At 33.7% G+C, this 11042-nt stretch overlaps 3 protein-coding genes across 6 annotated transcripts; 2 read left to right on the forward strand and 1 right to left on the reverse strand.

Annotated features, from left to right (window-relative positions):
• Positions 1-412: 412 nt before the first annotated feature.
• On the forward strand, positions 413-6268 carry LOC126917238 (integrin beta-nu-like). 4 transcript variants are annotated; one of them, XM_050723936.1, is made up of 13 exons: positions 648-1328; positions 1435-1676; positions 1859-2144; positions 2204-2368; positions 2624-3082; positions 3310-3472; positions 3532-3698; positions 4073-4257; positions 4358-4557; positions 4621-4733; positions 5190-5281; positions 5358-5524; positions 5603-6268. In XM_050723936.1, exons 1-12 carry the CDS (start codon positions 1161-1163, stop codon positions 5500-5502), a joined length of 2385 nt encoding a protein of 794 aa, XP_050579893.1. In that variant the 5' UTR covers positions 648-1160; the 3' UTR covers positions 5503-5524; positions 5603-6268. The 4 variants fall into 4 exon arrangements, 3 of the variants coding, with proteins under 3 accessions (XP_050579894.1, XP_050579893.1, XP_050579892.1); XR_007710893.1 differs by lacking the exon at positions 4621-4733 and having other exon boundaries at positions 413-1328; XM_050723935.1 differs by having other exon boundaries at positions 5358-6268.
• LOC126917289 (uncharacterized) lies at positions 5530-6603 on the reverse strand. The gene is made up of 4 exons (XM_050724032.1): positions 6407-6603; positions 6259-6346; positions 6014-6200; positions 5530-5631 (listed from the first exon to the last, which is right to left on the reverse strand). The coding sequence occupies exons 1-4, from the start codon at positions 6564-6566 to the stop codon at positions 5530-5532; spliced, it is 537 nt and encodes a 178-aa protein (XP_050579989.1). The 5' UTR covers positions 6567-6603.
• A 199-nt stretch (positions 6604-6802) lies between these two features.
• LOC126917252 (dihydrolipoyllysine-residue acetyltransferase component of pyruvate dehydrogenase complex, mitochondrial) lies at positions 6803-9882 on the forward strand. Its single transcript, XM_050723967.1, has 6 exons — positions 6803-7260; positions 7630-7784; positions 7852-8261; positions 8321-8688; positions 8803-9102; positions 9180-9882. Exons 1-6 carry the CDS (start codon positions 7139-7141, stop codon positions 9307-9309), a joined length of 1485 nt encoding a protein of 494 aa, XP_050579924.1. The 5' UTR covers positions 6803-7138; the 3' UTR covers positions 9310-9882.
• The last annotated feature ends 1160 nt before the right edge of the window (positions 9883-11042 follow it).

Raw genomic sequence — 11042 nt, forward strand, 5'->3', positions numbered from 1 at the left:
AGAATAATTACACGTTTTATATTTATGCCTTATTATTGCCTAATATCGATGAAAAAAAAATACAACAATAAATAAATTTTCATTATTTTGTAATATTAATAAATTATTCACAATTCTTTCTTTGACCTCGATTCTAAGGGTAATAATATACCCGCAGCAGCACGCTTGTCGTATCATAATTCAGATAAACTAATTTCTTCATACACAGTTTGCACGTACTAATTTCTATGAATAGTAAACGTGTACAAACAGTGAAACAGAAGTAAATTCATTTAAAATTGATGTTGACATTGAAACGTGCTTCTTTTACAGTGATTTCGACACCTTGAAAAAATAACCAATGAATGCGAATAAATTGAAATGAAAAAAAAAGTAACGTAGACGTTATATAAGCTGCTTGTGGCGGAATTTCGATTCGCTGCGGAATGAACGGCTTTCTTTTCGGATGAAACGAAGAACAAGTTTAACTATTCTTCAGGAAGTATAATGTAGGTCATTAGACAAAACGGATCGCAGCTACTCAATTTTTCAAATATTTTCTCCTAATCGTTGGGTACAGCTTGCAAATAGGAGCATCGATATCGTTTATCAAACACATGTAATGACACACTAGATTACATTAGGTTACAACTAGAGCTGTATGTGTCTATAGCGAAATAGTAACACTCTCGATGTCAACCTTATCCTACATCCAGTCATACATGTTGCGTCAGAAAGATATTCATCCTTCGGCAGTAGTTCATTACGAGTGCTATAATAAACTACATCAAAAGGAAAAACCACGAGATTAATAAATCAATATTGGTTGATCTTACGATACCTGTCGTTGATAGCTAAAAATCGGCACCGATTTATCTGTAAGATAAAATGAAGCTACTATTACTACTAAACACTATCTGATCGGACGTAATTTTGCCTTCTTTCTTCTGTTCGCTGACGCCGTATTTTGTTATCACAGTGCAAATAAGTTACATTGAGACTCTAGTTGTGTCGATCGCGTGAGTTACCTCCAACATTCGTTTCCATCATCGCGAAAATAACGAAAGAAATAGAAGAATATTCTAGTGAATATGAACCGACAATTTCTTCTACAAAGACGGAGATAAAGACCGTGAATTTTTGCTAGATGTTAACTTCAATTTCGTATTCTGTCGTCGACCATGATAAACATGAGAATCTGTTGCAAGTTGTTGTTCGTAATTTTTCTGTGCTGCGTATGGAAGGAATGTGATACTCTAGAAGGACAAATTTTAAGATCGTGCATTTCAGCGAAGACTTGTGAAAATTGTCTGCAAGCCGGCCCTTCTTGCGCTTGGTGTAGTGATTCGGTAAATGTTTCAAGATGCTTCTTCGATTGGATCAGTGAAGTTATTTCATTCAGACACGAAATTCGAGTTGTACGCTTTAAATTCTCTCTTTTACGTATACTTTCAGTCTTATTCGAATTCAACAATTGGAAGGCCGCGATGCAACTCACCGGAAAAATTGAAGCAATTCGGTTGCCTACCGCAGGAAATTCGTACGAGTTCTGCAGGGACGATAGAGTTTATCAAGGACTTGAATTTTCAGGATATGGAACCGGAACGAATACCGATACAATTGCGGCCGCAACGAATAAAAGTGATGATTCCACCTCGTTCCGAGATAACAATACCCATTCGTTATCGGCTGGCCAAGTACGTTCGTTTGACAGATAACCCATTTCCGAAATAACACGAACAAGGTGAACAAGCCTGAACTTGCAAAACATAATTTCAATTTACTCAGTATAAAATTATTTTTGTTACGAAGATGTTGATAGGTGTTGATAATGTATCAATGAAAAATTCATTAAATCTAACGATTTAAAATGATTCAGAAATTATCCATTAGACTTGTATTATCTAATGGACTTAACATGGTCGATGAGGGACGACAAGGAAACTTTGATCAGATTAGGGTGGAATATGAGTCAAACGTTTGGCAGCATCACCAATAACTTTCGTCTAGGCTTCGGTAGCTACGCTGACAAACCAGTAATGCCATATATCTTCCCAGGGCATGAGGAGAATCCTTGCAAGAGCCAGCACACTGAATGCTCCCCTATTTATTCTTATTGGCATCACTTAAAGTTAACTGGTGACATTCAGCGATTCATTACAGAAGTACGAGATTATCTGAAAGAAAGTTAAACTCAAAACGGATTAAATGGATTGAATTTCAGGTAAATAATAGCCAAGTTACTGGAAATGTTGACAATTTAGAAGGAGCGTTGGATGGACTCGTGCAGGCGATAGTTTGTACCAATGAAATTAATTGGGCGCGTCAGGCACGAAAAATTATTTTAGTGGCCACCGATGGACATTTACATACCGCTGGCGATGGAAAGGTAAGAAAAAGTTGTCATTTAATAAACAGAGATTTCGGTACATAGAAAAGAGCACGTCTCACTATCTTGATTCACCTCGATATGTATAAAATCAATTCGTGATTAATCAAGTATCGTTAAGGTCAATATTCTAAGTAATTTCACTATGATAATATATGCATATCAGAGTTAATGAGATCGGTGATGGGTACCCTCTTCTATGTTATTATCAAAATTTTAAGATATCTCATACGAGTATCTTCGTATCGTAATCAGTTAGGTGGTGCTGTAAAGCGCCAGGACTTCAAATGTCATCTTAATGAACGTGGACAATACTATCTAGCCGCACAATTCGACTATTCCTCGCTGGCAGAATTGTCAAGACTATTGCAGGAATATAAGATCAATGTAATATTCGCCGTGACGGAAGAGCGTCGTAGCGAATACGAAGAGATCGTCAAGTTGCTGAGAGAAAAAGCAACGATCGCGACTTTGACCAGCGACAGCTCGAACATTCTGGATATCATTGAGAATGCTTATCATCAGATTACCTCGAAATTGGTCTTACGCGACAATTCTTCGAGTCCGCTGATAATGGAGTATTTTTCTAACTGCGGCAAGGCAAACGTTTCGAAGTGGAACACTTTGGAATGCGATGACATAAAGGAGGGACAGATGTACGATTTCAAGGTCGTACTATCTTACAAAGAATGTCCAAGGAATAAAGACCTATGGGTACATATAAACTATAAATATTAACTCGTATAAAACTTACATCATCTATACGCATGTTGTTTATGAATTGAAAATGAAGCTTTCAATGCAATTTTTTTTATTTTTGATTTTCCAACCATATTCTTATTTTGAGCATATTCTTATCCATCCTTAACTTTACTTACATCGCGAATTCAGTCCCACGGCGTAATGATTTATACGAGAACATGACTTTATATTTTTATCAGAAACAAAGGGTTGTGATCGAGGATGAACTGGCTTCTCAACTGTCAAATATAATAATCGATGTTGAACTTCTGTGTGGTTGTAATTGCAAAGATACCGAAAGTTCTTATTGTCAGCACGGAACGTATGAATGCGGTTTATGCAAATGCGACTCTGGTTGGTCCGGTAAGAAGCTTTGATTTCTCCTTCGCAATGGAATTGTTTAATATTGATAAAACTCGCAGGTGAAACATGTGATTGCGATGAAAGTTCACTGTCAAATAACGTACAGCAGTGTATCCGAGACAACTCAACGAAAATTTGTTCCGAGAGAGGTGACTGTGTTTGCGGAAAGTGTTTCTGCGATGATGAATACAAAGGAGAATTTTGTGAATGCTCTGCGTGTGACAAGGTGATTCTGGATTACTTACATATTACGTATTATTTACATATTATACATACTGGAATTGCATACTGTCATATAGCCATCACGTACTATACTCGGATCGCACGGTTTATTCGGAAAATTTGTAGCACTTTTCAACAGACGATTTATTCTATTATTATATCGTATTTTCTATATTATATATTTAATACGATTTAAAGAGAACTATTCTTTATATACTTTTGCAAAATACTGTTTAACAAATATACTATTTCCAATTGATCGTCAAATGCACTTACAGGGACAGATCTAACATCGTATCTAAGATACTTTGTTTGGCCAAAACTAATCCTGTCGTTTCATTGAAAGGATTAAAGATGGAATTAATCTTCTTTTTATAGATGGATGGAATTGAATGCTCAAATAAGGGCACTTGCAATTGTGGTGTTTGCCAATGTATAGAAGGATGGGAAGGGAACGCTTGTCAGTGTCCATCAACCAATGAACCAGGAAGTCAAGTCTGTATCGCACCAGGAAGTCAAGAAATTTGCGCTGGTCACGGATACTGCGACTGTGGAGAATGTCGGTTCGTATTTATTATTTGCGAAAAGATCTTGTTCCGCTGGAATATTTAAAATTCATATTAAATTATTGCATTCTTTGTAAATATATCGAATGTTGTTCAGATGTAACGTTACCGCAGCAGACGGCTTCTATTATCGAGGTACTTATTGCGAATCAACGATAAGCACTGGTGGCAGTGGCCTGTGCGTTCTTTATGATCGTTGCGTTAACGCCACTGTCGAGGATCCGAAAAAGGCAAACGAATTTTGTCAAACGAATACTAGCACTTACAACATTGAAAGAGTGGAATCCGTTGACATAGGTAAATTGAAAGAGCGTAAATAAATATTATGAGATCAACGAGCCAATATAATATTTATTTTAGAAAACGGACACTATTGTGTCGTGAAAACAGTAATGGGGAGAACGGCCTGTTCCATACGTTATGTATACGAGTTTCAGAAAAATAATGTTGTCACCTTAAAGATTGGTAACAAGGTATATATCCACGTTTGTAAATATTACCGCAGATACTTTGCAAATTCATAGTTTTGTGAACATAATTATTTTAAGTATAAAATCGTTTTACCTATTAAATATAGAGAGTATTATATTTAGAATATTTTGCACGTATACATATATTAAGTCATCCCATAAGTAAAGCAGTCGTGGATTCTTTTATACTAGATGAAAATAAAAAATGACCTGCTAGCATTTAATAAGTGTTGAATTTTCCCGTATATTGTATAATTCTTTATCCTGTTCAATTAAGTTTTCTATTCAAATTTTATAAACCTGTGATCATTCCGCATTACTTATGGGGTGATCCAATATTTCTGCATATTATGTGTATTCCGTGTAGTTTTGCACTTTCAAATTCCCCATAAATGCATAAAACCCACGTTACCCGTTATTGTTATACCTATTTTTTAAAATCTACATTGATACATTTAGCAATGTCAGACTCCGGTAGACGCAGCAGTCATCTCATCTATGATCATCATCGGAATAGTATGCTTGGGACTCGCTTTTCTACTAATTTGGAAGTAAGAACCATATGATAAAGTTTAATTGAATTACAATTTATTAGAGACAAATATTGATTATAAATCGGGTGCGCAGGTGTTGGACATCCATAAAAGACAGGAGGGAATATGAGAAGTTCATGAAGGAGCAACAGAAAACTGTGTTCAGTTTAAACCAAAATCCTCTGTTTAAATCGCCGATAAGCCGATACTCAGTTCCTTCGATGTACAAAGAGGACTGAGAAATCAAATTTCTTCGATTAAGTAGGTTAATTCAATTCGTTTTGATCGAAAGATTTGGAAGAACTACTGGTACTATCATCGGACAATATATCGTTCCAGAAATGGTTTCCAGCGGAAAACGTGATGGACTGCAACATATGAAATTTTTTAATTCAAATCCGAATCTTTTATAATAATTTTCGAATTCGACATTTGTTTTCAATCTTTTATGGTAGAGAATCGAACAACCATATGGAAAAAATGAAAAATGCATTTTTGTCAACTTTTTGACGTTATATACTTACAGGTAAATCATTGTAAGGTAGTTAGAAGAGGAATAAGTTCTTAAGCACAAAAATATAAACTTCGTAAAAGTAGATAAATCTATGAAATTTTGTAAACAATCAAAGATATATCTATTATTATGCCGATCGATATTTTTGATGAAACTAATTTTTAAATCGCTTATCATGTTTTCGGCCTATGGTCTTCAATTTATAGATATGTTTGATTTAAAGAAATACTTTTTACATCTACTGATATATCTTCGACTATCCACGCAAATCCAAGAGGTTCTCTGTAAATAATATTTGTAGATGGTATATTATTGTGCCATATAGCTTCAATCGAGGACCCATCGGGAAATATGTATGTTCCTAGACCGACCATCGTTCCGTTCGGATCTATTCTACCTCGATACTGAGCGTCGTTATTATACCTTAAGTAAATTGTATGTGATTTTATTTAATTATAAATTGTGAAATAGACTTTATTACTTAATATGAATATCAGTATTAGAAAACGTATCATCGTCCCATTCTCCGTGATAGGTATCAAAATTATCAGTAGTATATGTTCCTCTTCCTACACAGATAATTCAATTGACAGAGTTTCAAAAGTGGGCAATATCTCACGAAATGTTACCTTGCTTAAGCAAAAGTAATCGATCATAATTTATTTTATATTCTCCGTCGTAAACATCTCCATTCCAAAATGTAAATTTTCCGACTTTCGATTGTGCATTTTGATCTACGATATCAAATTCATTTATCTTCGCCATTTTACTGACACCTCGTCTCTTCATTTCAGAATACAATCTCTTTGCAGTTTAATTTCCAATTCTTTGTACGTTTGCTTTTTACGCAAATTATTATTATAATTTATAGTATGAAAGAAAAATAGAAGTACAAAAACATCAAGTTCTTCTAATCGCCACCAATGTCGTAGCGCTGAAATAAATCCAAATCGGACTATACTAGTTAACGAATCAGAGCACCCGTCCTATTTTATCAATAATACGGTTGGTTATAAGCCAGAAAGCCTTAACAAAAATTTTTATTTTGTTTCCAACAAGGAAGCGGTATGTCTCGCGTCTTATTTTATTCTTACTTTTTTTTCATATTCTATAATTTGCGAAAAATGATCTTCTGCTTGTGAAAACTACCTTTAAATCTGTAGCCACGTGACCTTGCAAACGACCTCTAATTTGGTATTTGTATCGTCTGTCTCTGGTTGTGCTTAACGATAACCCCTACATCATTGACACGCTCGGAACATATCCATTGTCCGAGTATCCAAGTAAAAGATCAGTAACGTCGAATTTCTTGCCACTTTCTACTAAAACCGGTAGTAAAAGATCCACGAATCATCCGAGATATGATACGAACGACAACGGGCCTACGTAATGAATTGGCAAACGCAATACTACGAAGTTCTGTGCGGACGAATACCGTAAGATCTGTGATCATACGATGTCTTCACAGAAAATATGTACAAAGGTATTTCATTTTCCGTTATTACCATCTTAACTTATTGTTCTAAGTTTTGTTGTCCTCTGATTAAAATTTATTTCATTGATTATGATTAAGGTTATCTTAAGTCATTCTATCTTCCAATTTTACTTAAAAGTTTTCAAGTATGGCATTATTTCCACCTGTTATTGATGAGGATAATCAAAGCCATAAATGCAAATGATTTCATAATCCTCTTTTGCTTTTCTCTATTTTAGAACGATTTTGTTATATTTGATTTGCATTAGTCTCTTATTCATTCAGAATACTTAATAGTGTAGATTTGTATTTTTACATTTCAAGGAAAATTTTACACATTCTTTTAGAAAAATTTACTCATTTTTATTTGATACTTAGGATTCAAATTCATAACACCTTACGTTTTATGGTAACTCCGTGGAAACAACAGTTAAGGTATTATGCAGATTATCCGGATCACGTCAAAGTGCAGCTTCCTGCATTATCACCTACTATGGAAACAGGCACAATTGTCAATTGGCACAAAAAGGAAGGTAATGTAAATAATTCATATGTATAATAAACTCATTAACAATTGTTAATGTTGTATCATCATCTTAGGTGACAAGTTGAATGAAGGTGATCTACTTGCTGAAATTGAAACTGATAAAGCTACAATGGGTTTTGAAACACCAGAAGAAGGCTATCTGGCAAAAATTATAGTAGCTGCAGGAACAAAAAATGTTGCTATAGGCAAATTAGTTTGTATAATTGTCCCTGATGAAAGTTCTGTAGCTGCCTTCAAAGATTTTAAAGACGATACTCCAGCAACTACTGCATCAGCTACCATTACGCCAAGTGTTCCTTCATCACCTGCTTCTCCACCATCTACTCCCCCACCATCTCCTGTAACGCCACCAGCACCTGCGGCACCTTCTGTCCCAAAACCACTGCCTACTACATCAGGAGAGAGAATATATATTAGCCCATTGGCTAAAAGACTTGCGGCCGAAAAAGGCCTTGCTTTGGAGGTAAGTTTTAGGTCATATAAAATTAAAAAATTTAAAATAATTCTATTACTTTCTTAAAGGGTTTAAGAGGTTCAGGACTATATGGATCCATAACATCCAAAGATTTAGTAGGTGCACCAGCTACGGCTGTTCATCCTACAGTAGCAACACCAACAGCTGCAACAGGAGGGATGGATGTTCCAGTATCCAGTATCCGCGCAATAATTGCAAAACGTTTACTAGAAAGCAAACAAACAATTCCACATTATTATTTATCAATAGATGTAAAAATGGACGCCGCTCTCGAAATGCGAGAACAATTTAACAAGATGTTAGAAAAAGAAAAAATAAAGCTTAGTGTAAATGATATCATTATCAAAGGAATGGCTATGGCTTGTAAAAAAGTACCTGAAGGTAACAGTGCATGGTTGGGAGAAGTTATTAGACAGTAAGTAATGTGTTGTAATAAATAATTGCTATTAGTAGCAGGGATTATAATCATATGAATTAAATTTCCTCTTTCTTTTCTTTTCTTTTTTTTTTTTTTTTTTTTTTTTTTTAGATACAATAATGTTGACGTAAATGTAGCAGTCAGTACAGAAAGTGGTTTAATTACACCAATAGTTTTTGGTGCGGACACAAAGGGTATAGTTCAGATTAGTAAGGATGTAAAAGAATTAGCTACAAAAGCGAGAGAAGGAAAATTGCAGCCGCAAGAGTTCCAAGGAGGAACTATTACTTTGTCAAATTTAGGAATGTTTGGCATTAAAAATTTTTCTGCCATCATAAACCCTCCTCAATCAATCATTTTAGCTGTAGGCACAACTGAAACCAGGTTAATACCCGCCAAAAATGAAAAAGGGTAAGTGTTTTTTTTTTTTTCAGCTTTTTTTTACGTAGTATTTTACATTTTATTCTTTAGTGACTTATTTTTTTTAGATTTACAACCACCCAATTTATGTCTGTCACTGCCAGTTGTGATCACCGTACCGTAGACGGTGCGGTAGGCGCGCAGTGGTTAACAGCTTTTAAGAACTTCATGGAAAATCCAACAACTATGTTGTTGTAGTAAATTTAGCCACTGAGAAATTCAATGGGGTAGTTTCAACAGGTGCAAAAGAAACATTGTTATGTTCAGGAAGGTGACCAAGAATATTCTGTACATTTGTGTATAGTACAATATAAAATTGTGTTACTTTACGCATTTGTAAACCATCAATTTTTGATAGATTCGAATTTTTCAAAGTCACATTGTATTTCTTTTATGTAAAAACATCGTTAGGGCAACAATATTTGCGGAATCAAGGTGACACTATATCATTAGATCATATTTTTCCTAATGTACTATATATGTGGTTTTTCATTAAATATAAAGTAAAAGACTGACGATTAATTTCATCATTAAATAAAATAACAATCTCATTACTTTATTATTGGTGTAAAAACCACATCTTTGCCCCAGCAATAGTAGTGGTCACGTGTAAATATGTGTATTTATGAAATAATATTATGGCCACCATATATTGCAATAATTTAATTATAATTTAGGGGAAATTGTGAAGGAAAATGTGTCAAAATGTTTATAGTAAGTAATATACGTAAATGTATATCATATTTAATAAATTGTAACTTACAGATTTAATGTTATTTTTATTTTTAAGCTTGTGTTATATCTATGGATACTTAAAATAACATTATAATTCTATTATATTATGTAATAAGTAATAATAATCATGATAATCATATAATGTCATTTATGAAGATTGAAGAAAGCGCGGTTATCGATCATACTGATGGAACTGCGGTCAGAGAGGAAATGAGAATGGTCACACTAATAGACCTGGTTGTTCCCGAACTAGTGCTGCACCATGCGGCCAAGTGCTGAAGTCAAAGTTAGCATATACAATATCCTATAAAATTAGGGATCTGCTCTGTTTGGTTCTTTGAGATTATTGCGGGTGCGAGTAAATATGTTAAAAAAACAGCTGTTAACCATCTTGGCCGAAGGATGAATTAAAACATATGTTTGGGTCACAGGACGTAACACTTATATTATTGCGAAATATATATGGATCATAATTAACATCGTTTTTTAGATAAAGTGTGTTTCTTTAAATATTATAATCATATACATTTATAAATATAAAGTTAATTTTGAATTCACAACCTACCTTATTAAAAGAAAATTGTACTTGATTATCCAATGATCATAAAGCTTTAAAATCAGAATACAGTGTGTTTGTGATATTGCAAATTAAAATAAGGCGTCGTTATTTAATAACAATATTGTCAGATTTTATTCGATAAGTTCCTCTTTAGGGTTAAACGTGTTACCGCTACTCGCGTGTATATGTATACTTCAGTTTGGAACTATCAGGAAACGGAAATCCAAACATCATTCTCACGGAATTGTCAAGATTTTTCGAGTCATAGAAACAAATATAAAATTTTATCAATCACATCACATTTTAAATCAATATAAAGGTAATACTTTAATAATACAGTGAAGAAGAAAATGAGTAAAAATGTCAATAATTCGACAAAAATATTTAATATATCTATATATACGTATTGGCATTTATGTTATAAGTAGTAGGCGAATATTTCAAATGAATAATAATATATCAAATGTATTTATGTATTTATGTATTTAACGATTATACCATACTTTATTTATAAATTTCATGTTTAAGAAATAATTTCCCGTAATTTATTTTTTATTATATAACAATGTAAAGCTTAACATTTTTCAATAATAATATAAAATTCAAAATATTATATTATTTTGAATTTTTGAAAAGC

This window comes from Bombus affinis, chromosome 6, assembly GCF_024516045.1.
Source record: "Bombus affinis isolate iyBomAffi1 chromosome 6, iyBomAffi1.2, whole genome shotgun sequence".
Classification (NCBI taxonomy): domain Eukaryota; kingdom Metazoa; phylum Arthropoda; class Insecta; order Hymenoptera; family Apidae; genus Bombus; species Bombus affinis.

Bases quoted from the DNA above. Each gene is read 5' to 3' on its own strand.
- LOC126917238 (XM_050723935.1), top strand. From the start codon at position 1,161: ATGATAAACATGAGAATCTGTTGCAAGTTGTTGTTCGTAATTTTTCTG. The intron at 1,677-1,858 runs GTACGTTCGTTT...AAAATGATTCAG, and splicing joins ATTCGTTATCGGCTGGCCAA to AAATTATCCATTAGACTTGT. The intron at 5,282-5,357 runs GTAAGAACCATA...TCGGGTGCGCAG, and splicing joins GCTTTTCTACTAATTTGGAA to GTGTTGGACATCCATAAAAG.
- LOC126917289 (XM_050724032.1), bottom strand. From the start codon at position 6,566: ATGAAGAGACGAGGTGTCAGTAAAATGGCGAAGATAAATGAATTTGAT. The intron at 6,201-6,258 runs GTAATAAAGTCT...AATTTACTTAAG, and splicing joins AATACTGATATTCATATTAA to GTATAATAACGACGCTCAGT. The intron at 5,632-6,013 runs GTAAAAAGTATT...CATATGTTGCAG, and splicing joins TCGAAGATATATCAGTAGAT to TCCATCACGTTTTCCGCTGG.
- LOC126917252 (XM_050723967.1), top strand. From the start codon at position 7,139: ATGATACGAACGACAACGGGCCTACGTAATGAATTGGCAAACGCAATA. The intron at 7,261-7,629 runs GTATTTCATTTT...TTTGATACTTAG, and splicing joins CACAGAAAATATGTACAAAG to GATTCAAATTCATAACACCT. The intron at 7,785-7,851 runs GTAATGTAAATA...TCATCATCTTAG, and splicing joins CAATTGGCACAAAAAGGAAG to GTGACAAGTTGAATGAAGGT.